Genomic DNA, 27598 nt, shown 5'->3' with positions numbered 1-27598 from the left:
TTCCTCCTCTATAAAGTAAGGATAATAATAGCTGCACTAGCAACATCTTGGGAAGAAAGGATTTTGTACATTGTAAAGTTGGTTTAGAGGAGAGCTCTTTCTACAAAGTAGGCACTAGGTGGGATTGAATTACTGGCACTCTTGTAGTGTTTGTTGTACCAATAACTCATTGGCACTGAACATTCTTTCTCAAGTTATCATGTGAATGTTAAATCTCTCTTAATCCAGTCTCCCCCAACACTTAGTTTATTGAGAGCAGGGAACCTCTCTCATGCAACAAAGTTGAATTCCCATTAAATATTAAGTATTTACAAAGTGTAGATCACCAAGCTGCATGCTTGGGATACTAATTATAACATGATTCTGCCCAAGAACTAACCACATAACATTATAGGGACATATCAACATAAGAATATAATATAAATCAAATGTTATAGGACCAAAGGAGAAAATAGACCAAAGAAAGATGGAGGAAGGAAAACAATGTACTTTGAGTTAGGACAATAAAGGCTTCTTTGAGAAGATTAAATATGAATTGAGGTTTTCAGCTGAAATTATAGGGGGAGAGGGCAGCTAGGTGGTGCAGTGGATATAGCACCAGCCCTGACTTCAGTAGGACCGGAGTTCAAATCTGGCCTCAGACACTTAATACTTCCTGGCTGTGTGACCTTGGGCAAGTCACTTAACCCCAATTACCTCAGTAAAAAACAACAAAAAGAAAAAAAAGAAAAGAAAAAGAGAATATAGGGGGAGGACATTACAGGAGTTGCTTAAGGGTCCAATTGAGATTATGTAACAAATTCATAGTGGACCAAATCAACATAATTTCATGATTTCTTCTAATTCTATTTGATAGGACTGAATAGAAACAAGAGATGGATACTAGGCAAAATCCAAGATCATAATTTGGCAAAATACAATTGGCAATGAGCAAGGGGTGAAAAGATTCAAGGGTAGAAGATATTGTACAACTATTTCAAAGTCCAATTCTTTTTGTACAGCAAAACAACTGTTGGACATGTATACATATATTGTATTTAATTTATACTTTAACATATTTAACATGTAGGGGGGGGAGGAGGGGAAAAATTAGAACAAAAGGTTTGGCAATTGTCAGCGTTGTAAAATTACCCATGCATATATCTGGTAAATAAAAACTACTAAAATGAAAAAAAAATTAAAAAAGAAGATATTGTACAATTGAACTGATTCATCAAGGAGAAAAATTCCAGAAAAAAAGAAAATACAACTAATGTGGGGCTAATGGACCAGGAACGAACTAAGAAGTCAAAGGTTTGGAGGACCTATTAAAGATGAAACTGTTCAGGAACTGTAAGGTACAGAGAAAAGTGATATGATTAAAAAATATATAGTCAAATAAAGGAATTTCAGAGTTCATGAAACACTTACTTGTAAAATGTCAAGATCAAGGTTATGACTTCTGTATTGTAACTAAGGTGGACTGGAGGTCATGTCAATTGATTAGACTGAAAAAGTGGGAAATCAGAATAGTTGTGGGAACATCAATATGTACATTAATATCCCCTAGTTTGTGAGCAGGAATTGGATTAGAGAGAAAGATTGTGAGCTGGGCACTGAACTCACTGAGGAAGAAAGGAAATAGGTGGTGGTGGTGGTCAATTTTTTAGTCATATTTGATTATTCTTGACTCCATTTGGGGTTTTCTTGACTGAAGTTTACCATTTTCTTTTCAAGCTCAATTTTTTTTTTTAAACAAATGAGGAAACTTGAGTTCAATGGCAGTAAATAACCCAGAGTCACACAGCTAGTAAGTGTCCAAGTGTCCAAGGCCAGATTCGAACTCTCAAAGATAGTCTCCCTGACTTTAGGTCCAGCAGTCTACTGACTTTAGGTCCAGCAGTCTATCCACTGGGCCATCTAGCTGCCCATAAGGAGAGTATACTAGATATCAAGATAATAGCTACAGGATATAGACTGGGTGGTTAGAAAAGTCCATTAAGTGAAGCAGATGACTAGGTGTGTCAAAGCTATCCCTTGAAGTCCAACTGCTGCTTTGTCGTAGGAAGTCCCAGGAAGTGGGATGCAGGGCTTAAGAAGTAAGGGAGTGGGGGAGGGTCAGGCCCCAGGGATGGATCCTGGAGTTCTATAGTAGGTCCTGAGTAGAGGAAATCTGGGACTGATAGAGGATGTCAAGAAAGGCTCTGGGATAAAGACTAGGGCCCCAGAGGAAGCAAAGCACTGTGGGTAAGCCCTAGAAATAATTTGTGGCTGGGAATCAGGCATCTAGATTTGGACTATAGGAAGTCCTGGGACAAAGACTGAGGCTCACTGGCACTAGATTCTTGGAAGTCCTTTTATACAAATTCTCTTTCTTTCTTTCTTTCTTTCTTTCTTTCTTTCTTTCTTTCTTTCTTTCTTTCTTTCTTTCTTTCTTTCTTTCTTTCTCTTTCTTTCTTCTTTCTTTCTTTCTTTCTCTTTCTTTCTTTCTTTCTTTCTTTCTTTCTTTCTTTCTTTCTTTCTTTCTTTCTTTCTTTCTTTCTTTCTTTCTTTCTTTCTTTCTTTCTTTCTTTCTTTCTTTCTTTCTTTCTTTCTTCCTTCCTTCCTTCCTTCCTTCCTTCCTTCCTTTCTTTCTTTCTTTCTTCCTTTCTTTCTTTTTTTCCCTGAGGCAACTAAGGTTAAGTGACTTGCCCAGGGTCATAAAGCTAGGAAGAGTTAAGTGTCTGAGCTCAGATTTGAACTCGACTTCAGTGCTCTATCCACTGCACCACCGAGCTGCCCCTGTGCCCATAATGAGAATGTATTTATCTTTAGAAAAGTGTGTCCTGAGTTTATAGGGAAAATTCTTTTTTTTCCTAGTAAATTTATTTTTTAATACACATTACTTTCTGAATCATGTTGGGAGAGAAAAATCAGAGCAAAAGGGAAAACCTATGGGAGAGATGAAAAAGTATAGAATTGATTTATAATCAGTCTCTTTAATTCTTTTTCTGGATATATATGACATTTTCAGTTCAAAGTCTCTTAGGATTGCTTTGGATCAATGAGCCACTGAGAGGAACCAAGCCTTTCATAGTTGATTATCGAACTTTCTTCTTGTTATCATGTACAATGTATTCCTGGTTCTGCTTGTTTTGTTCAGCATCAGTTCATGTAAATCTTTCTAGACCTTTCTAAAATCAACTTGTTCATCATTTTTATAGAATAATAATATTCCATCATTTTCATCCACTACAACTTGTTCAGCCATTCCTCATATTAATGGGCATCTACTCATTTTCTAATTCTTTGCTATCACAAAAAAGAGCTGCTACAAACATTTTCTCACATATGGGTTCTTTTTCCCTCCTTTTAAGATTTCCTTAGGATATAGACCTAGTAATGGTACTGCTGGGTCAAAAGGTATGCACAGTTTGATAGCCCTTTGGGCATAGTTCCAGATTGCTCTCCAGAATGGTTGGATTCCTTCACAATCCTCTCAACAATGTATCAGTGTCCCAGTTTTCTCACATCCCCTCCAACATTCATCATTATCTTTTCTTGTCATTTTAGCCAATCTTAGAAGTATGAGGTGGTCCCTCTGAGTTGTTTTCATTTGCATTTCTCTAATCAACAATGATTTAGAGCATTTTTTCATAACTATAGATGGCTTTAATTTCAGGGGAAATTCTTTATTGTTATTTTTCTTACTATGTTGTTAAATACCTTCACTTTGAACTAACTGTGTCCTCTGTCTAAACATGTTGGTGAAGGTTTTGTTATCCGGACCCACAGTCTTACCAAAGGAGGGTAGTCAGATCCAGAAAATGCAGGTGCAAAGCGTAGGGGGAGGGGACAAATAGTACTCATAGGTGCTACATTTAGATTACTTTGTATTTACTTATCTGTAATAACTTATTTCCCCCTAGCAAAATGTAATCTTTTTGAGGGACAGGAGCAGTTTCAGTTTTTACCATCCATAGAGAAATTGGGAGGATGAATCCTGTCCAAATATTAGATACACAATGGATATTTTTTGAATTAACAAATAAATCAGATAGATGAAACAGTTCCAATCTAGACCAGCTCTGAAAAGGCCTCAGAAGAAACCCTAGAAATGTCCTGAAGAAGCTTCTCCCAAGGAAAAATTATTTGACCTCACATACCAGATTTCAGTGATTTCTCAATACACGGAGTCACAATTTCTTGAAATTAGAAACACAGGATTTTATTGAGGGAAAAAAAGGATAATAGGTTCTCTCTCCCTCCCTTCCTCCTCTCTCTCTCTCTCTCTCTCTCTCTCTCTCTCTCTCTCTCTCTCTCTCTCTCTCTCTCTCTCTCTCTCTCTCTCTCTCTCTCTCTGTCACACACACACACACATTCTGAACATCATCAGGCCTTAGTCCCTCCAGACAGAGACTAAGCATCAAAAGAATGCTAAATTGGAGTTGTGTCTCTAGGACCTAAAGAGGGAAAGATAAAAAGGGGAGGTTAGTGCTCAGTGGTTGCCCTGTCCCCTCTCTCTAGCCCTCTGAAAATCCCTCCCTCCCAAAAGACCAGACATTATTCCAAATTCTCTAATAATTTCTGCTTCATCTTCTCTACCCTGTTCCACAAATAATAATAATAATAAAAATAAAATAAAGATCTTTCCTCCCTCCATCCCTTCCCTTCACCATCCAGAATCCAGTTTGCCAGCATAAGCTCCAAATCTCCTCTCCTCAACCTCTGGAGGGGGCCTATTTCCTACTCACTTAATGGAGTGAGATTACAGGTGAGAGCTCACCTATTGTTCCAGCTTGGGGTCCAATCCCCTGCCTCCCACCCTGGACCAGACTCTTCTGGATTTTCCATATTTTCATAGGAGTCACCATCTGAATAGCACAAGGGATTGTATTAAAGGAGGAAAGGGAGGCAGAAAAGAGAAGAGACCATTTGGATCCTGGAAAGCTTAAGTAGAGCTGAAAATTAAAGGATACTCACCTTCCTCCTGACTAGGACCAGGCTGGGGACAAAGGTTCCTGATTTGAGGGGCAGCATAAAGGATCCCTCTCATGTCCTCATAAGACTGAGACCCTGCTATTAGGCAAAAAATGAAGAGATGCAAATGAGAAAGAAAAAGATTATATGGGGCACAAATAATCCCAAGGGCCCGACTGGGAAGAGGGTTTTGGGAGCCTGAGTTACAGGGATTAATGTATATCTCACTATAGAAGTGGTTAGGTTCAGTCCTAGGAAGTTCAATGAGGGCAGAATCAAGGAAGGAAGGAAGGAAGGAAGGAAGGAAGGAAGGAAGGAAGGAAGGAAGGAAGGAAGGAAGGAAGGAAGGAAGGAAGGAAGGAAGGAAGGAAGGAAGGAAGGAAGGAAGGAAGGAAGGAAAGAAGGAAGGAAGGAAGGAAGGAAGGAAGGAAGGAAGGAAGGAAGGAAGGAAGGAAGGAAGGAAGGAAGGAAGGAAGGAAAGAAGGAAGGAAGGAAGGAAGGAAGGAAGAAAGGAAGGAAAGGAAGGGGGGAAGGGAGGAAGGGGGGAAGGGAGGAAGGGGGAAGAGAGAGAGGGAGGGAGGGAGGAAGGGAAGAACTTTGAGATAATAATGAAATAACATTTGTTAAAAAGCACTTAGTATAGTGGATGGTACAGAGTAATTGCTATACAAATGCTTGTTCCCTTCTCTTTCCTTGAGGTCAGGGTCAGAACAGATTGTCCCACATCTCACCAAGTGAGGAAGCCTCCCGGCATGTGTCCCACACAGGCCCTTTTGGGAGCAAGAAGCCTAAAGAGTAAAGAAAAGAGCCTTTGAGTCTAAACTCCTAAATTTCTATTCTCCTTTCCACTCTCCCAGCTCCTAAATTAGGAATGTTCTTGCCCCACCTGTTGTTGTGTAGGACAGGTAGAGACCATTTCCTTGTTTCTCATTTTCATAAGACTCTGCTGTTGGAGAGAAGAGAGGGAAGGTGGAAGACAGTCTCCATAGGAGCTCCATCCCTCCCTTTCCCCAGCTCCCCCCAGGCTTTGTAGTCCTTTAGAGGTCTCTGTCTCCAGTCCCATACGGTGTTCTCTCCCAGTTCCTTATTACCAGTGGAGAAAGAATCATCCTCCATTTCTTCATCAGCCAAGGTTCTTTTTTCTTCATTCTCATAGCCCCAAGCATCTGGGGAGTCAGAAAGAGGGGTTGAACACTCCTGTCTACTATCTCTTACTGCCTTAAAAAAAGGGAAGAAGGAGCTAGTGGGAGTAGTTGCTGAATAGAGGAAGATTGGGCTCTGTAACAAGGAGGAGATTGGTCCCTGGAGGATAGGAACAACTCATTATTACCTTGGGAGAGCTGGTCTTGGCTGTTTTCATAGGCCACAGAAGCTCCTTCACCGTCTGGCTCCTCATAACCTTCCCCTTCCTCCTCCGGATCTAAGAAGTCAATCAGTCATTTCTCTCAATTCCCCCAGCTCATCTTGCTCCCAATAGCCCTGACCCACATGGATTCTTCTCCCTTCCACTAACCAGATTCCCATGACTCATCATCCCTTAGAGCCTAAGAAGTGGACAATCTTCTTGCAAACACTTCCCTTATCCCCTGGGTCAAAGAGGATGATAGGGCAATAGATTTAGATCTGACATGAAAATTAAATATCATGTGGTCCATATGAATTTCTCCAACGTTACACAGCTAATAAGCACCAGAGACAGGATTCCACTGGTGACTATGACTCCTAATCCAATGTCCTTTCTACTAGGCCACGTTTCTTTCTCCTCTGACTTTGTCTAGGGCTCTAAGGCTGAGAAGAACAGATATCCTCTCTTAAGAGTCATTCACCTTCCAGCCCTGGACTCCTGAGCCCAGGGATTCCTGTTTTCTGATCCCTTTGGGATGGGTTTCCAAACGATGGAGTGGCTCCTCCAAAGTCAGGGGTCCACTTCAGGGTCCGAACTAGAGGACAGATATAAAAGCTCAAGAAGACCCTCACCAAAGCAAGATAGTATTTTTATTTCTCCTTAATTGACTCCCTATCTCCCCTTTCTTCATCTCAAAACCCCTTGATGACATTTTCCTTCAATCACTGACAGAGATAGTTTTCTTCTAGCCAACTCCTCTACATGTTCCCAATAGATGGAAATACTGATTCTCCCTCCCTTTCTCTCCCTCTCCATCTCCCTCCCTCTCTTCCTCTCTCTCTCTCTCTCCCTTCCTTCCTCCCTCTTTCTGTGTCTGTCTCTGTCTCTGTTTCTCTGCCTCTGTGTCTCTGTCTCTGTCTCTGCCATCCCCACAAAGTGTTCTTTTTAAAATTTTATATCTTTTTTTTGTCACCCAATACCTTGAAAAAACCATCTACACTTATGCCTTCACTTTCTCTCTTCTGTCCTATTCCCTCAATTTTTGAAGCAATCTGGCTTCTGAACTCATTCAAATCAAACTGCTCTCTCCAAAGCTACTAATGATCTAATTTAATTCTCAAATCTGATAGTAATCTATCCATGGACCACTACCACCCCTCCTTCTACCATAAAGAGATTACAGTGAATGATTCTATATGTTTTATTTTCTACTTTTAAGAACATTCTTCTAAAAAGAGCCTACACAATATTTCCCAAACTCAAGAATAAGGCATCTCTGATCTTATTCTAGAAATACCTTCTTCTATACCTAGTGGACCACCCCCTCCTCCTGAGTAGTCTCTCTTCTGTGAGTTTTTATGACACTGCCTTCTTCTGGTCCTTTTCCCTTTACTTTTTCAATCTCCTTTACTGGATCATAATCCACACCATACCCCCTAATTGTAAGTGTTAAGAGTTCTTTTCTCTTTACGTAACCTTATCTTAGCAACCTCATCAGTTCCCATGGGTTAAAAGATCATCTCTGTAAGGATGATTCCCCTCTCTCTATATTTAGTTTCAGGCTCTTCCCTGAGCTTTGGTCTAAAATCACTAGTTGCCCATTGGACAAATCAAAATAGATATCCCAGAAACATCTCAAACTCAATATATTTAAGCCAAGTTCATTATTTTTCCCTTCAAACATACCTCTCCTTCAAATTTCCCTATTTCTCTCAAAGACATCACCATTCTTCCAGTCACTGAGGTTTGCAACCTCAGCTTTATCCTGGCTTCCTTACTCACCCTCACCCCATATGACTAACCAGTTTCCAAGTCTTGCAGTTTCTATCTCTACATCATCTCTCTCTCACTTTCTTTCCACTTAAACAGCTACCACCTTAGCCTAGATCCATATCACTTCTCACCTAGATTATTGCAATGGCCTCCCAATTAGTCTTCAATTTCTCACAAATTCACTATCTTCCACACTGATGCCAGAGTGACTTTCCTTAAGCATAGATTTAGCCAAGATACTTCTTAACTCATTCAGTTCCAATAGCTTTCTGCTGCCTTTAGGATAAAATCTAAACTCTTCTGTTTAGCTTTTTAAGCATTTCACAATTGGCCCCAAACTGTGTTTCCAACTGGACTCTGTGATTCAGCCATATTGCTTTTCTCTCTGTTCCTCAAACATTCCATCTCCTGTCTTTAGGTCTTAGACTGTCCCTCTCTTTTTTAATATTCAGCTCAAATATCATCTTCTACAAGAAGTCTTTTCTGATTTCTCCTCCCTCACAAACTCCCCTGTATTTAACTGCTTTGCATGTTCTTATATTTATTCATTTTCTATTTATGCTGTACATATTTTTAGACATAGTTGTCTTCTCCTTTAGAAGTAAGCTGATTGCCAGTAGAGAAGCTGGCCCCTCCCAAGCTCTCCTTCCTCTCCTTTAGTTCTCCTCTCTTCTCCAGCTTCTCTCTTTATCCTGTACTCATTCCTGTTTCTGAGCTCCCTCTCCATAAAAAGCCCTAGACTGGGATATCTTAAGAGCACTGACTTGGAAGAGTTTCAGGATTGGGACTATATTCTTTGAGTATATCTCAGCTAGGAATTCAGAGATCTTGCTCACCATTTCCAAGAGTTGCCACTCCAGACAGGGGTAACATATTCCCATATTGACTCTGGGTTTCATTCCCTGGAGACATCACTTTGAAGAACCTGATCCCATTAAGAAAAATAATGAAGAAACTGGAACACAAACCTAAGGGGCTATGAGGTAATTAAAGGGTAGGAGAAACAGAAAGGAAACTGACTATTGGGCAGTAGAATGGAAATAGCACTGCACTTGGAACTAAAACTCCTGAGTTTGAATCCTGGTTCCCAGATTTACTAGATGTGGGACCTTGGACATTCCCCTAACTGAACCTGTGTTTCCCCATCTGTAAAATAAGGGAAATAATATCTGTATTACCATCTTATACTTTTATTGTGAGAAAAACTCACAAAATGTGAATTACTGCTATTGGCTGATACAGAAGAAATGATTGGAGGTGGAGAGGGAGAGAAGAACCTCAGTTCCAGGAGAGGGAATAGGGATGCCGATTTGAGATGAAGCTCAAGGGTTCTGTGATTTCTCCAGATTGAGTTTTCTTACCTCCTGGTACGATCTGTCATCCTCTTCCTTTTTCTTCGTAAGAGCAGGGCTAACCAGGAGTCAGAGGAGGGTTTGGGTTGGAATCAGTCAGAAAGGCTAGACTTGGGGAGGGAGGCTAGACATAGACAGACATAGGCATGGGGCAGGTGGCCATTCCTTAGGGAAGTCCAAACTGAGATTATGATGGAGTATGATGGATTTTTTTTTTCTGGGAACAGGGATAGGGGGAGGGAGAAAGAGTGGTTTCTCACCTTTCTGAACTTGGAGGGACCCTACCAGGATTACCAGGCAGAAGGACACATAGGCCAAAGCAACAACTGGAATCTTCCAGCCTCCAGCTTCCAACAACCAACGCCATCCTGCAGAGGGATGAGAACTATGAAATGAGAGAATCTTTTCCTCTCTCTCTCAACCTTCAAAGACAAGTACTAGACTGTGAGATAGGGGATCCCTACACATTAGCCCACAAAAGCCTTCATATTCATACCCCTCAAACTGCTTCAAGAATGAAAGAAGACTAGATCTTTCAGCTTTTACCCTCAAGAGAAAGCTGGAGAGAACATGACTCTTCATACCTGCTGGTGAGATGACTTTCAGCTCAATGCTGATGGTGAGATTGCCACTTTTACAGAAGTAAGAACCAGCATCCTGGGGAACAGCCTGGGGCAAAATTAGTAGGGCACCTTTTCCTCTGGTGTCTGTAACCCAGAACTCCCGGGCTGGGAAGCCCTTTTCCAATTCTAGACTCAGGAGCGAAGTGTTTTTCTCAGGGCGCCAATGAACCCATGATGTGGGACCCAAGGTGAGGGGAGATAGCGGATGTTCACAGGATAGCCAAAGGGGAGATCCTGGGGCCAGAGTAAGCTCCACATTATCTGGGGGAGAAAGATCACAGTTCAAATTATTAATTTATTCAAATTCACAGAATCTCAGAGTTAGAAAAGATCTCAGCTTTCACTTCATCCGATTCATGCCGGACTAAGAATCTTCTCAATATAGTCATCCAGTCTTTAAGTAAGGACTCAAGGGATTGGAGAAGTGTGGGAAAATTATAAAGTAAGTGGTTATGACTCAATCGAGCTTCCTTTCATCACCTACAAATGGCAACAAGCATGTCAAATAAAGTAAAAGAATAAAAAAAAAAAAAAGAGGAGAGGAAAAAGGAAAGAAATTCTGACCAAAATCCAAAAAACTAAGATAGGATCAGAGATTGAAAGCTGGAAAATCAATTTTTTCAATCCCCTCAATTTAGAAATGAAGAAATTAAGGGTCAGAAAGATGTAATGATTTACCCAGGCTGGTAGAGGTTTGAGTGTTAGAAGTGGATTTTGAACTAGGGTCTTCCTAGTTCCAACTTTAGCACTCTATCCACTATACCAAAATGTTCACTTCCAAACAATAAACATTTATTAAGTGCCTAAAGAAAGATTCAGAGTGACTTAAAATGAGTCCCCCAAAACCTCCCCAAACAATGATTACATAAATAGATATTATTTTCTGCATAAAGGAGAGTAATGAAAAATCTCCAAAAAAAAAACAATAAACACAACTTGGAAGCAAAAAATTAGGTAAAATTATGTAGTAAGAGAAATAAAGAAAGACCTGGTATGTTTAAATGAATATAAAATTAATGGAAACATAAAAAAATCTTAATAAAGTGTTAGCTAGGTGGCTAATGCATAGAGTGCTAGGTCTGAAATCAGGAAGACATGAAAAGCCTTATTATCTGTATGAGTCTGAGAAGTCACTAAACCTGTTTGCCTTGATTTCCTCAACTAGAATATGGGGGTGAAGACGAAATGAGATAAAACAAAACAAAAATGATAATCCAAGGGGCTAAGAATATAGTACATTATGCTTTACCAAATAGAAAGAAAAAAAAAGGAAAAAAAAGGAAGAGTTACAATCATGATCTTAGACACAATAGGAGTGAAAATAGATGTTATCAAAAGGAATAAACAGACAAACTATCTTGTGCTTAAAGGCCTCACACATATTCTATAAGAACATGAAAGAAAAGCTATCTGAAACACACAAAGAAACTAAACAATAATGCACCAATAGGAAATTTTGATATTTGTCCTTCAAACTTTGATGAACTAAAAAAATTTTTTAAAGGAAATTACAAATTCAATGTCAAATTTGATAGGCTTAAAAAGAATATCACATAAGAATCTGAAAGAATAAAAGTTATTTTGCAGACACATGGAACCTTAAAAAAAAAAGATCATCTCCTAAGTCATAAAGAACTCATAAATAAGTACAAAAAAACCTGTAAATCTTAATCATACTCCTTATAAACTGTAATGCCATAAAATAACATTCAATAAGAAAATATTAATAAAAGAGGCAGAACTAAATGGAAACTAAAAATTATATTCTAAGTAATGAATGGGTCAAAGACTAAATCATAGAAAAATTATATATGCATATTATGTATATATATATATATATACAAAGAGAGAGACATGTAATATGTTCAAGAGATAACATCGGTGACACCACAAAGAAAAATTTATGTGATGGAACAAAAGCAATCAGTGGCAGATTTAAATCTCTGAAAACTTAAATTTCTAAAGGAGAAAAATAGAGGTCTAATGAGTTGTTCACACAAATTAGAAAGCCAAAAAACTAATAATTTCAATACAAGCACAAAAGAAGACATTTTGAGAATTTCTAAATACATAGTTTAATTGAATTAATAAATAAACAAAACCAAAAGCTAGCTTTTTAAAAAATACCAATTATTTTTGATCATCAACTAATTTAATTTTTTAAGAAAAAAAGGAAAGAAAAACTAAATTATTAAATTGAAAATAAGAAAGAAGATAGCAATTTATAGAGTAGAAACAAAGAAGATTATCAGAAACTAGAATATCTAATTGTTTTTTGTTTGTGAAGCCTGTGACTGATTTCACTTTCATAGAGAACTCCCCAGTATGGGAAACTCCCTCTAGCAATGTACATCAACAATTCCTATAATATATTCTTATAGATTTACTTGAGAAGTTTCTTGGCAATGACCACATAACCAGTATTTGCCAAAGGCAGGTCTTAAATCCAAGTACTCTTGATTACAAAGTCAGTCTTTTCTTCCGTTTTGAACTTGGTTTGACTTCTTTGGGGATGGTGTCCAGGGAGACAATATTTTAAGGGGAGAACCCTTGGGCCTGCTCCCCGATGAGGACTGCACTAACCCAGTGAAACCGTGGTTCCTTGCTTCTGAATTTCTTATATTTCTATTTTAGGTGAAGGATTAGAGATTCTGACCTTGTTAATTGTGAAAGGTAGAGAGAGCAAGGCTCCTGACAGCCTATTCAGCATCAATGCTCTGAGGAGGACAGCATGATCTTGGGGACACAGCTCAGTAGTAAGTGAGACAAGGACTCATCTTGCCACACATTGACATGAACTTTGTAAAGCATTCTATGAACGAACTTAATTCAGATTGAGCCCATTCTCTTCAGAGACCAAAGTGAACTACAAGAGAGTGTGCCTCTATAGGCTATGATTTTGAAGGAAATGTTCATATTTTCATTCTTGCTTAGAAGTAAATATCCCTTCATAAAAGCCAATTGATGTTAAATGGTTAAAAGGAAAAGGGGTTCTAGTCAGTGGTCTCTTACAGTGGTAGAAACACAATCTGTAAGAACTTGATGTGATAGCAGCAGAGAAAAGACATTACCTAACTCCTAAGGGTTCTTCTAGTTACCTGAGGGGGAGATGTAGCAGTCTGGTTCTGAGATGCTGGGCTGGAGAAATCTCACTACATTAATATGAAGTGAATATTGAAGAATTCAATATGAAGAAAATAAGAAATCACAGTAATTATATGCTGGAAGTTGGTAGGGAGAGTCCATGCTTAATTTGATAATCCCTATCCCCTACTTAACTTGCTGGAATTAGTTTGGACCTTCCCTGGAAAGATGTTTCCTTTCCATAGAATTAAATCTGTGCCCTACTGAAGCAGAATATATAATGCTTCAGGTGAAGAAAAAAAAAAGCAGCGATAGCAATCCTGATCTTAGATCAATTAAAAGCAAAGATAGATCTAATGAAAAGAAATAAGGAAGGAAACTATATCTTATTAAAGGGTATCAGATAATGAAGCAATATCAATACTAAACATATATGCACCAAGTGATATAGCATGGAAATTACTAGAGGAGAAGTTAAGAGAATTGCAAGAAGAAATAGATAGCAAAACAATACTAGTGGGAGATCTCAACCTTGCTCTCTCAAAACTAGATAAATCGAATCTCAAAATAAATAAGAAAGTTAAGGAGGTAAACAAAATGTTAGAAAAGTTAGATATGATAGATCTTTGGAGAAAATTAAATGGAAACAGAAAGGAATTTATTTTTTTCTCAGTGGTTCATGGAACTTATGCAAAAATTGACCACGTGTTAGGCATAAAAACCTCAAAATCAAATGCACAAAGGCAGAAATAGTAAATGCATTTTTTTTTCAGATCATGATGCAATTAAAAACACATGCAATAGGCCAGGAGAAAACAGACCAAAAAGTAATTGGAAACTAAATAATCTCATCCTAAAGAATGACTGGGTAAAACAGCAAATTATAGACACAATTAATAATTTCATCCAAGAGAATGACAATAATGAGACAACATACCAAAATTTGTGGGATGCAGCCAAAGCGGTAATAAAGGTAAATTTATATCTCCAGATGCTTACTTGCATAAAATAGAGAAAGAGAAAATCAATGAATTGGGCTTGCAACTAAAAAAGCTAGAAAAAGAACAAATTAAAAACTCCTAATCAAATACCAAACTTAAATCTGTGCCCCGTTGAGAGGACATTGGGGATTCCTCTAACAATTCCCAGGGATTCGGGGTGCCTCTTGATGACTGGATGATGGAAACTTCAGAAAACAGAATCTTGTCAGAGGAGACATTCCCTCTGAAGTGCATAGGAATGAGCTATGAAATAGCAGAAAAAGGCAGCTAGCAATAGAAGCACATGGCAAGTATTTTGTGCTTCCCCAGGTGAGCCTAAGAGGGGGATTTTTGAGCCATATTAAACTTCGGCCTTTCTGTTTCATTTTCTGAGAATAAGCCAGAAATTAATAATTCTAACAATGGATATTTCCAGACCTGGGGATTACCTCATGTTTAATTATGCATTCTAAAGTTCATGAATTTGAAAGGCAAGCACTGGCCTCCGACAGGGAGATTTCCTTAACTGCTCATTTCTTAGAAAAAAAGAGAATCCAGCCAACTAAAGAATTAAAGCCAGATCAGGAGATCTGGACCATGTCAATCCTCCACATATTGTTGTAACTTATTCAGAACAAATATGAAGTAAATAGAAAGTATTTGTCCAGCAGTCCCCCAAGAGGGAGTCTAATTAGCTATAAAATTGTTTTGTTTCCTGTATTTACTCACAGATGTGAGTGCTTTGTTATGGTAGATGACATAAAGGGTATCATATATTGTCCTTTGATGAAACTATAGGAGTTTAGCAGCCTCTACTTTAGAAGAAACAAGCCATATCTCAACTTTGTTTTGGAGATTTCACTCAATTTTATTCTGGCTGGGAGATAACAAATGAAAGAGAAAAACTTATCCTTTTGGAGGCAGGTTTCCAGAACTGGGTCCAGACTGTGTATCTAGTCTTTGAAGCAACCCTGAGCCATAAATGATAAAAACAAACAAAAAGAAGGAACCCAATAATTGTGTCATTAGAATCAGGAAAAGCCTTCAGCAAAGGTATTCATTTATATTAAAACACTAAAAAAAAAAAAAAAAAAAAAAAAAAAAAAAAAAAACCACTGTAATGAAAGGATCTTTCCTCAACACATTTTGTTAAATTGACTAAAACTAAGGACTACATTAAAAGTTTTCCTTAAAAGATCAGGGTTAAAGCAAAGGTGTCTACTATTATCATTATTATTTGATATAATACTATACACGCTGGCAATAGCAATGACAAGAAAGAGAAATTAAGTGAAATAAGCATTGACAAAGCAGAGGCAAAAATAAGGCTATTTGAGAATAAAGTAATGGTTTGTTAGAAAACCCTTGAAATGATCAGAAAATTGAGATAATAGTTTCAGCAAAGAAGCACAATACAAAACAAATCTACAAAAATAATTAGCTACATATCACTAAAAATCAGAAGGGAAAATGTTTAGAAAACAACACATCTTAAAATGACAACATACATTAAAAATCTGGGCACTAATCTAGTTGGATACAACTAACAACTTTATAAATATAGCCCCTCTTATGAGAATTGATTTTTCCTCTATGTAATCTCTCATGCCCATAATGAATGAAGAATGAAAGAAAATATGGGGGGCAGCTAGGTGGCGCAATGGATAGAGCACCAGCCCTGAAGTCAGGAGGACCTGAGTTCAAATTTGACCTCAGTCACTTAACACTTCCTGGCTGTGTGACCCTGGACAAGTCATTTAACCCCAAATGCCTCAGGGAAAAATAAAGAAAAGAAGATATATAGGCCTGAAAGTGAAGGAAATAGTTTAAATTTTAATGTTGAGTAGGGTTCTTTGAAAAATAATAACACAAGTCTGCTCACCAACCAAAAGAGAGAAACCTTTACCCACATCAAGAGAGCTCTCCCTCTCTCTGTTTCTGGGGGTTTGAAATCTTGACTATTGGACACAAAAGATGCCAGAGAGAGTTGTCAGAACCTTGTATGAACATCAGCAGTGATTTCAAAGGAAAAATTGAGATGGCTACTGTCTTTGACTGGTCTGAGGAACTGATTCTAAATGAGCAAAGCTGAATTCAGTGAGATAGTATATTTTATCACTTTGTGACTGTGATATAACAAGTCTCTTCTATATCAATAGCTTTAGGTTAAATTCTTTACTTCAATAAAAGTAAATGTGCAAACTCAACCCATTAATGGAGAAACAGCTGTTGTCAGGCATAAGATAGCTTATTTTCCTAGGGAGTGAAGTTTATTACTGGGTAAGATATAAATAAATAGCCTGAATGAAGCATAGATTGATAGGATGTGCATCTTTCCATCAGCATCAGCAATCTTGGATGCTGCTGGCCCCTTCCCAGATTGACTGCTATCCAAACTGACCATTTCTCTACATCTCCTCAAACTTAGCATGTGCACTCTCCCTTAGAGAGGGAAAGACCAGACTTCAGATCAGGACCCAAGAAAATAGATTTGTATTTGTAAGGAAAAGGACCACCTCTTCCCTAGAAACTGGAACAAAGGAAAGGACTTCAAGGAAAGCTTGGCATATCCATTTTACAGATGAGGAAATTGAGGCAAACAGAGGTTAAGTAACTTACCCAGGATGACCTGATTTGGATATAGAGGTAATGAATACCTGAAGTAAGATGGTAGCTCTGTGAAAGGAGAGGAGTAGGATTTAAGAGATGTTTTAAAGGGTGAAGTGGAAATTTGGTAATTGAATATAAGGGGAGGGAGATATATATAATATAAGTAAGAAGTACAGGATAATGCCAAAATTATGAACCTGGATGGCCAGTAGCATGAAGGTTTCTTCAACAAAAATAGAGGACTTTGGAAGAGGGGAGTGTTTAGGGATGAGCTCAGATTTAGACATGTTTAATCTAAAATGTCTCCCTACAATACAATCTGATGTACAATTGAAATACAATTTAAAATGTTCAATAGGTGATTGGTGACACAGGATTGAAGATTAAGAGGAATACTGAAGTTGGGTATAGATAGAGATCTGGGATCTCTACACAGATAATAGCGAACTCCATGGGATACCAAGAAGACAGCATAAAGGGAGAAGATCACCTTAGAGACCTACCTAAAATATAGAGGTTCAGTAACTTGTTTAGTATACCATAGCTAGCATATGTGCCAGAGGCAGGACTTAAGTGAAGGACTTCATGTCTTCAAGGCCAACCTTATATTAACTGTAACATACTGCTTTTTCCATTTGTTTAATTCTTATAGGACAACTGCATTTCATCAAGTCTACATAACACAATTTCTTCAGCCATTCCTGAATCAATGGGTAGATATTGTATTTCCAATTTGTTTGCTTGTTTGTGTAAAATTTTGTTGTATATGGAATCTATCTGTCTTTTACCTCCTTGAGGTGAAGTATTTGTACAAAACTGAAATCTCTTCACCAAAAGTTATGAATGATTTCATGACTTTTCTCACAGAGCAGTCCCATTGATATTAGCAAAAAGTTGGATGCAAATTGTACTCATTGATTGAGGAATAGCCAAGTAAAATGTGGTATAGGAATGTAGGGATTTCATTCATACAGAAAGAATTCACACCTTCTTCCTGTAATATAATTCTTTGACAACTACCTAGTGCACTGAGAGATTAAGTGATTTGCCAAGGGTTATATAAATAGAAATGTAATGGAATATTATTGCACCATGAGAAAAAACATGGTAAGGTTTAGTTGAAATAATACAAAGTAAAGGAAACAATGTAAGGTAGTGTCTGCCAGAAAAACTGGCTTTGGATTCAGAGGCCCTGAGGTTGATTCTACCACAAATTAGAATCCTGACTCTCCTTTGCCATAAAAATAACAATAATAGCAAGCATTTGTATATCATTACTATATGCCTAACACAAAACACTTAACAAATATTTCCTGACAACAAGTAATTGTTATGAAGTAGGTGTTATTATGATTCTCATTTTATAGTTGAGGAAACTGGGACAGACAGAGGTTTCTAAGTGATCAGTGCAAGATCACACATCTAGTGGAATATCTAAGGCTGGATCTCAATTCATATCTTTCTTACTCAAGACCTACTTCTCTGGGCTTCAGGTTCCTTAGCTGTAGAATGAGAATGCTGGACTAAAACACCTATAAGGCCCATTTTAGCCCTAAATCTATGATTCCATTATAGTAGGGGCCATCTTTTCTTCCCTTACCCCTCTCCTCCATGCCCATGAAACATGCCTAAGTAGAGTCATGATTCCTGGCTCCACAAGGAAGCTTTGGATGGGATTATGAGGCCAAATATGACTCATCATTGAGGGCCTTGCACTGTGAGACAATGAATCTCTGTTTATTGGCTATGGAACCAGAAGATCTAAGGACTCCAAATGTACTAAAAGTAGAAGATGCTCTCTTCTTTTCCAGCTTCAAAGCATGAAGGACATTCAATGAGTGTCTAGAAAGTTGAGTCAAAGACGGGCAGTAGGTTCCACTGACCATAAGCACATGAAAGCTAAAGCACACACCCTGCCTCTTTTGTTTTGATTCTTTCCAGAACTTAAGCAAACCTTAAGGAAAGTGAGAGAGCCCTGGAGTTAGGAATATTCCTCTTCCTGAGTTCAAATCCAGCCTCAAACATTTCCTGGCTGTGTGGCCCTTGAACTTAACCCTGTTTTCCTCAGTATCCTCATCTCTTAAATGAGCTAGAGAAGGAAATAACAAACTGCTCCAATATCTTTGCCAAGAAAAGCTTAAATGGGGTCGTGAAAAGTCAGGCAGAACTGAAGAACAATAATGAACTTAAGCAAATGATTGCTCTGATATGGAATGTTCAGTCTTAGAGGTGCAACCAGACTAAGGGATCTGAGGCAGCTAAATGATTCAATGCATAGAGAGCTGAGCCTTGAATCCAAAAGATCTGAGTTCAAATCCAACCTCTGACACTAATTGTGTGACTTTGGGCAAGTCATTTAACTTTATAGAATAGGGTCTCATTGTGTTGGAAGTAATTCATGGAAGGTAAAACTTCTGCAAGTTCTGGAGAGGATAGTCATTGATGAGAGAATTAGGCCAAGCATGGCTATTTTACCAAAAGATATATACTAGGAATTGTTTAGACAATAAAGTGAAGAATCTCTAATTTGTAGTCTTGCAAACTACCATATGTTCTAAGGAAGTTTAAATACTAGGAAACAGATTGTGCCAGTAGCTAAAAATTAAACTGATGAATTCTATTCTGCTAACGTTCTTATGAGTCTTTTAAGTCTAACATTTCTTAAGTGTCAAGGAATAAACTATTTGTCCTGTACCTGCATCATATCATACATTAAATATATTTTTATTCTTTCCATTAAGGGGGAGATTCAATAAGTAAAATCATTCCAAGAGTGTCAGAGGAAGGGGATTTAATGAGCCACTGAGTGTGAGAACAACTCTTCTTATTAGAGTGAGGCTCCCCAGAACTGAACCTGGTCCAAACTGCACCCCTAAGGACAGAACACAAAGTGAATGAAGTGCCCCTATTCTCTAAGATAACAAACAAAGCATCAGGTCCTCAAGGTTAGTCTATGAAGCCTACCCAAAAGAATAATATATGACTATGTAAAGAAAGATTATATTAAATGATGAAAAACTCAGGATAATTATGATGGTATCAATTGGTCAAGTTTAAAGGACACTGTCTTCCTCTTTTGATTTTATTAACAATCAGTAAATTTCAGAAGACTAGAATTACAAGAATTAGTATGGACAAGTCCTCTAGTGGTGTTTTTCTCATCTCTTGGGAGGAATATGCTTTGCAAGGGTTTTTTGCCCACGATTCCCTTCTTTATGAAAATAAAATGGAACAAACAAAAAACAACACATTCCAAAACTAAATGGTTACAAATAAAAGCAAGGATTAGCAGAATAGACTAGATAAGAAAGAATCAGAAACCATTAAACTCAGTTACACAGAATTAAATAAAGTCAAGACCACAACTTGCTTGGGGAGTAACACCTTATTTGAAAATATCAGAAAAGCACTTTTGCAAAAATTAGGCTTCTAAATGACTAAAAAAGTCATACCCTTTAATCCAGAGATCCTACTGCTAGTCATTACTCTAAGGAAATAAAAGGCAGAAAGTTCCTGTATACACCTAAATATTCAGAACATTATTTTTTGTTGTTGTAATAAGGAGCTGAAAATAAAATAGACAGCCATTCATTGGGAAATGCTAAAAAAAAAAAATTATGCTATATGAACAAATGGAAGAATACTTCTCATCTATTATAAGTAATGATGGATATGGAGAATACAAAGAACTATAGAAAAATGTGTAAATTGATATAGTAAAGTATAATATAGTAATAGATTTTGAAAAAGAAGATGAGATAAAAGTGAAATGGTGTTTGATCCTAAAGTCAAAAGAAAACCATTGGAATTTACTAAGTAGAGGGATTGACATGGTCAGATCTGTACCTACCTTTCTATGCTCCAATAGCTTAGGGTCATGTCATGGTCCACTAGGAGTACAAGGCCCTCATGCTAGAGACTGCTGGTCTGCAGGACTGAGATTGGCCATTCACATAGAGATAGAGTAGATTGTAGGAAGAGGTGGTGAAAGTGTGTTATGGAACCAAAAGATACCATTCTCAAAATGAGAAGCCAGGATGGGAATAGCCCTAGGAGTGACCTCTAGGTCTAGAGAATCACAGAGCTCAGGAAGGTCCCGGGGAATTTTCTCTAGATTTGGTATCTTTCCTTTTTCCCCCTTCCCCCCATCCCTCTCTTTCTTTCCCCTCTCCATTTTCTCCCCATCTCTAATAGGTTGCTTTATTTTATTTGTGCTTCTGATTGCTTTTATTCTCCTCTTTTATTAATAAAAGTGCCTATTTATGGCACTTTGAGGTTTACAAAGCATTTTCCCCTTGACAAATCTGCAAGGTAGGAAGTCTAAGTATTATTATTTCCATTTGATGGATGAGTAAGATCTAAAGGGAATAAGTGATTTATTTATGGTCATATAGCTCATAAATCTAGAACCAGGATTCATACCCTAGGATCCTCAATTGCAAATCCATTGCTCTTTTGAATTTATATTTTTTTTCTTCCAATAAAATCTTCCATGGTAGTTTGGTGTGGAGATGGCCCTGGTTTCTTGGAAATTTTGCTAATGCAGTACCAAGCCCATCAGATCCTGCCAAGCTGGAAAGGCTAGGAGAACAGGCCCAGCCACAGACTTTGTATTTGCCATCCCAGGACCCAGCCTAGCTCATTCCATACTGACTCCTTATAGCGTAAGATCAGGGAGCAGGTAATGAGTTAATTTGGTCACACCCATTAATATGATCATAAAATGTTAAAAGCTGGAAGAAACTTGAGAGTTCATCTAATCTTGGGACTCAACTTATTTTTGTTCCTTGAATCCCTTTGGCAGTTTTGTAAAACCTCTGAACTCTTTCTCAGAATAAAGAGTTTTTAAAAACATAAAATCAAATACAGAAGATTAAACAGGAAAACAATTATACTGGATTATAATGATCCAAATATTTAAAAAGTAAACTTACAGACCTCCTGGTTAACAATGTACAGTCTAATCCAATGCTTTAATTTTACAGAAGAAGAAACAACCCTGAAAGGCATAGAGGGGATTAAAGAGATTTAACCAAGCTGGAATTCGAATCCATTCCTCATCCTAAATTCCAAAATTCCATGCTCTTTATACTATCACATTTTTGCTCCTGCCACATTTTTGCCTGCTTTTTTGGAAGTATTCCATATTTGTAAAAAAAAAAAAAAAAATTCTTCCTAAAACCAAGATAGTTCAGATGTGATAAAGCAAAGAGGTAGGAAGTCGGAGAACAGTCTGGACTCCACATTGGACTTGGAATCTGGGGACCTACATTTGAAATCTGGCTCTGATTCTATTACTAGCTTTGTGACCATGGGAATTAACATGTATTCTCTGAGCTTCAGTTTGTAAGTCTGTAAAATCTGATTATCCCACCCACATCTACCCCCCACAATTCCTACCTTACAGGATTACAGTGAGGCAAGGGTTTCCTGAACCTGAAAGTCTGGGAACAAATTAGAACATAGCAAACTTCATACAAAGTGCTATGAGATTATAAGAGCACAGGAAAGTTAGCTGATCATTGGATTCAACACATACTCAAATACATATATATCAATATTAATATCTCACTAAAACATATAAAAAAGTAGTGATTCAGCATCTACTTGATGCTACTACTACTTACTTCCTGAGGCAACCCATCCCAACTCTGGAGCAACTCTAATAAATACAATTTTCATTATATCAGAGCCTAAATTTGCCTCCCTAAAACTTCGACCCTTAGCTCCTAAGTTTGCCCTCTCCCTAGGGAGTAGATGAAGCCTCTCTTCCATTAAGTCTCTCCAATTAAACAGCCCTTCAAAGCTTGAATACAAATCAGAAAAGGGAGAGATCTAGGAATCAAGGAAGGCTACACAAGGGAGGCAGCAGAAATGTTTGGAAGGATCAACATGTGGAGACAGGAACGAAACAAACATTTTGTACCTACTATGTGTCAAGCACTGTACTAAGTCCTTTATAAATATTATCTTATTTGATCTTTACAATAACCCTGGGAGATGCTTTTATTATCCCCATTTTATAGATGAGGAACCTATATAAGATGGAGGTTGTTACTTGCTCAGCATCACATAACTATTAAGTGTCTGAAATTGAATTTGAACTCATGTTTTTTCTGAATCTCCACTTCTGTATATTCCTTAATAAATATTACAAATTAATACAAAATTATTACAAATATGTAAAAATAATACAAATATTCCTTAATATTTTAGGTATAGGAAACAATCTAAGCTGGGCTCTGGGAGGAAGGAGGAAGCTCCTGCTGTTTAATAATTGATAATAAGTAGAATTTATAGAGCACATACTATATGCCAGATGCAGTACTCAGCATTCTATAAATACTATCTCATTTGATCCTCACAACAACCTTTCTGGTAGATGCTATTATTATCCTCATTTTACAGTTGAAGAAACTGAGGCAAACAGATTAAATCACTTACCCAAGGTCACGTAGCTAGTGTCTGTGGCTGGATCTGAACTCAGTTCTTCCTGACTCCAGAGTTCTATCCATTTTGCACCTGGGTGCCCTCCACCCGGTGTCTCTAACCTATCCATCCCTACTTCCTCTTGCCTCTCCCTTCCACAGCCCCTTTCTCACCCTCTGTTTGGTTCTGGTCAGTACATGGAGCGAAGGGATCCCACAGCTCAGGTTTGTCCTCAGCCCATATGTAGAGTTGGGTGGAGGGATTAGTTTGGAACTTGGATCTTAAACGGTCAGAAGGTTTAATTGCAGATGAGGATTCCTTCCTAAGACCACAGCCTTCTGGGCCAGTAGCATTCCACTGGAACAGTTCACCTGGCAACATGGAGATAGAGTTGGAGACAGATTGGGAGCTGGGCCCAGGGACATCTATTGATCTCTGGGCAGCTCCTAGTCTTGTCTTCATATCTCAAAGTCTCTCCTTCAGACCCAGTTTTAATACCTCTCTCTGAATCTTCCAGTTTTAATTCTCCCAACCATCCTACCCACTGACCCCCTCCAGATTCTTAACAATCTCTTTTCCCTTAGGTCCCCTAACAACAGGCCACTCTGTGGATCATAAGATTTAGAGAGGACAAAGACCTTATCATCCAATCTGAACCCCTCATTTTACAGGTAAAGAAATTGAGACCTAAAAAGGGAGGGAGAATATAACTTACTCATGATCATACAAGGAAGAAGTGGCTGGAACACACATGTTTCTCAGCAGAATGGAAAACTGAGGCCCAGAGCTATTCCCATCCTCGCCCCCTTCCCTCTGTACCGAGCCCAGAGTTTCAGGTTCCCCTTCACCTCCATGCCCACCCTTGACCCCTACTATGGCCCCTCACCACTGCCATTGACACTGATAGCTGCCCCGGGTTTCAATTCTTGCTTTGTGAGTGGTCCCAATTCACAGAGGTAGAAGCCCCCAGACTGGGCTGAGACGTTATGGATGAAGAGGGAGACCTTCAAAAGGACCCACATGGGCCCTCAAACCTGGGCTTTTCAGGGTCAGTTGCTGCAAAGAGGATAGCTGCCCTCCTCCGGACCAGGTGATTGGCTCAAAGAGTTCATCTCTGGGGCCAATCAAGCATGACAGAACCGCATCCTTCCCCTCTGTGGAGAGAAGAGGACTATGGGGAGAAAATGGTGATGGAACACAGGATCTAGGAAGAAATTCCAACTTTCACTAGTTACAGAACCACAGGCCCCATTACACATTTTTCTGAGCCTCAATTTCCTCATCTGTCTAAAAGGGATGAAAATACTCGCATTATGCTACTTCCCATTTATATGAAGAAATGTATTTATTTAATATATAATTATTTATTTCTACAAAGAAATTATATATATATATATATATATATATATATATATATAAATTTTTATAAAGAAATGTCTCAAAAACATTAAAATTAAAATGTGCTATTTTTCTTTACCATCTCTACTTCTTCCTCTTCCCATCATTAACCCAACCCCTACCCTAAGCCCAGGAGACACTAATTTCGTCAGTTCCTTCCCAATAAGACTTCGAATTTAGAGTTGGAAAGGGCCTCCTGCAGATCATCTCAACTGATCTTCCATCTCATTTTACACAGGAAGAAAAATAAAGACCAGAGAGTGATAAACTGTCCAACGCTACACCATAGACTGGCCAAGCTGGGACAAGAGCCCCACACCTCTGCTTCTTCCTACCTTCAGCCTCCACACTCAGTGGGTCTTGGGGCTTGGCAACCTGTGGAGTGAGAAAGAGAAAGAGAAGGAGGAAGAAGAAAGGGGGGCTGCTGCATGGCGAGTCGGGCTCTAACTCTTGAGAGTGTCCGGATCCGCGAGGTGGATGCTGGGGCAAGCAGGGGCTGGTGGGAGTTGCTGAACCAAAAACCATGGTTGCCTTGTCAGAGGGTAGCCTGCCTACAGGCCTGTGCCCCCAGGGAGGAAGGGAGGCCACCCACAGCCAGGTCCCCCTCAGGGGACACATACAGCTCTGTTTCTCCCCAAATAACCCAGTCTTCCTCTTCACTTCATACAAACACAGTAGACTATGTATATGTCTGTGTACAGTTTATCAAGCACCTCTAATCCAAATAAGACTGAAAAAAATCTCCAAATCACAGAAACCTATGAGAACCCATGAACTTTTATTAAATATAGTCTGTGTCACCATCCAATCCAATCCAACTGAATGAGGAAGTACCTACTATAACCAAGGCATTATACTAGCCAAGCTGAAGAAGAACCCCTGGCCCAAGGTTTCCTTTCTTATCCTCCATCGGTCCCTTTCACTTTTCCCATTTAAGCAGTCCACATGGAGCAGTCCACACGGATTAACAGACTCTTGAATTCAGAGCTCAGATGTACTGAAGACACAGAAGTTCTAGGTGAGGCAATATATTAACACCCAGGACAAATAAGTAACACGGGCTTTAGCGAAATATAGCCACCAAGGTCAGTACTTCCTTTTCACTACCAGACAGACCAATGAGCTGCCATTTCAACCTAATTAATTTCAGGTCAAGAAATACTAGAGGCCTACAATGTCCTTGGGCCTATCTGGACATGTATATATTATATAGCATGCTTTATACAAGATAAATAGGAACAAATTAACAAAGGGAAAGCACTGGAATTATTTCCTCTCAAGAAGCTGGGATTTTAAAATGTGACTTAAAGAAAGCCAAAGAAGGTCAAGAGTGAGAGGGAGGAGGGCGAGCATTCCGAGCAAGGCATTTCAGCCAGAATGTCTGGAGTCAAGAGATGGAGTGTCTTGAACACAATATTAGAGCTAAAAAAGGAACATAGAAACGCAGGATATAAGAACTAGAATTTTAGAGATCATATAATACAGCGGTTCTCAAACTTTTCGGTCCTCTTTACACTCTTAAAAATTATTGAGGACCACAAAGAGTTTTTGTTTATGCGGCTTCCATTTACTGTAACTACTACAAGATACATTGTAACATTTACTGTATTAGAAATCTAAATGTCTTAGTTTTTACTATGAAAACATTCTGCACCTCGCGTCCAAACCTCCCACTTAGGAGGGTGGCGGTGGAGGGGAGAAATCATTTGGCCACTACACTAATCAAGAATATCCTCATTTTACAGGAAACTAAGACCAGGGGAAAAAGAGCTGCCTAAATCCACAGGGACGCGGCCGAGCCGAGAAGCCTGGTTCCCAGACTCCAGAGCTAGAGGGCGGTTGGGGGGACTAGGGGGTCCGACTTCCATTATCTTGCACAAGAAGACGTGGAGGGAATTAGGGCCAAACTGGAGAGGCTTCTTACCTCTGTAGCTATTTCCTGACCTTAGACCACCCCCTCCTCTTCCCCTCCCCGCAGCTTCCTGTTTGTGACAGACAACCCTCAGGAGACCCCCCACAGGTGGCAAACCCCGGCCTTTCTCCTGGCTCGGAGGGAGGCGAAGTGAGTCCGGAGGAGCGGCCCGGGAGGGCGTGGGATCGCTTTCAGAAACTGCCCTCACTCGTCATTGGGCATTAACAAAAACGTCCTGGGCTATTGCCAGTCACCCTAACCTGTGTCTAGCCAGCGGATGTGGAGGAGTCTGGAGGAGAGAAAACAGCCCCGTTCTTACGGAGTTCACCTTTTAAAAGCAGGGGGTAGAAGGAAAGAAGCGTGCAGGTGAAGCGGGTGGGAACCGGCTTTAGAGAGCAGCTTACAGGGCGTCTGGAAGGGCTATAGACGCCAACATCTCCACTGTGCAAGCGCTCCCCTCGCTCATGCAGGCTCCCGGGTTCTGCAGCCGGGGGACTGGGAGGGTGCGCTGGGCCCATCGTGGACAAAATAAGGTTTTACACTCACGCAGAGCCCGATGGGGCCGAGGGGCGGAGACAGAGTGCCAGCTTTTGTTTTTACTACAGTCCGGCCCCCCAACGGTCTGAGGGACGGTGAACTAGCCCCCATTTAAAAAGTCTGAGGAGCACCGTGAGGTGACACTTCAGGAGCCTGCGTGCGGCCCCGAGCTGGCACACGCCCTCCTTGCTCAGACCTTCCCTGTGTGACTCCGTCTCCTCATTAAAAATAGGGCTAAACTCGCTGGAATGAAGTCACGCACTACCTCATTTGCATGGGCAGTTTGCAAAGCCCCAGAATGTGAGCTCTCGAGCGCACACTTATGTATCTGGCGGAGAGGGAAGGCGATCTAACAGCCCTAATACCGCGGCTGTTGTCCGCCAGGCCCTTTACCAGTATTGTCCCGGGACACCCTCTTCATAAGCTGGGAGGGAGGGGCTGCCATTATTCCCATTTTACAGTTGAGAGAATTGAGGCAGAGGGCATTTGCACAGGTCACCCAGGGCTTCCAGTCTCCGAGCCTAGCTTCTACCCAGTGTCCCACCTAGCTGCCTCAGTGTGACGAATGGCACGAGGGAGAAGAGAACGCTAGCGTGTGACAGGACGTGTTCGAGTGT

At 39.4% G+C, this 27598-nt stretch overlaps 1 protein-coding gene across 1 annotated transcript; it reads right to left on the bottom strand.

The window, feature by feature from the left end:
- Positions 1 to 4740: 4740 nt before the first annotated feature.
- Positions 4741 to 27595, bottom strand: CD19 (CD19 molecule). Its single transcript, XM_074308904.1, is given in 15 exon segments — positions 4741 to 4832; positions 4942 to 5037; positions 5670 to 5726; positions 5825 to 5884; positions 6030 to 6104; positions 6269 to 6358; positions 6765 to 6878; positions 8893 to 8981; positions 9418 to 9466; positions 9669 to 9776; positions 9993 to 10292; positions 23308 to 23505; positions 24021 to 24144; positions 24146 to 24288; positions 24868 to 27595. Coding segments are annotated over 15 exon segments (1878 nt in total). The 5' UTR covers positions 25151 to 27595.
- Between the last annotated feature and the right edge of the window lie 3 nt (positions 27596 to 27598).

The sequence above is a fragment of the Sminthopsis crassicaudata genome, chromosome 1 (genome assembly GCF_048593235.1).
Source record: "Sminthopsis crassicaudata isolate SCR6 chromosome 1, ASM4859323v1, whole genome shotgun sequence".
Taxonomy (NCBI): Eukaryota; Metazoa; Chordata; class Mammalia; order Dasyuromorphia; family Dasyuridae; genus Sminthopsis; species Sminthopsis crassicaudata.
The sequence above is the reverse complement of the archived record's forward strand: the minus strand, read 5'-3'. Positions and strand labels throughout refer to the sequence as shown.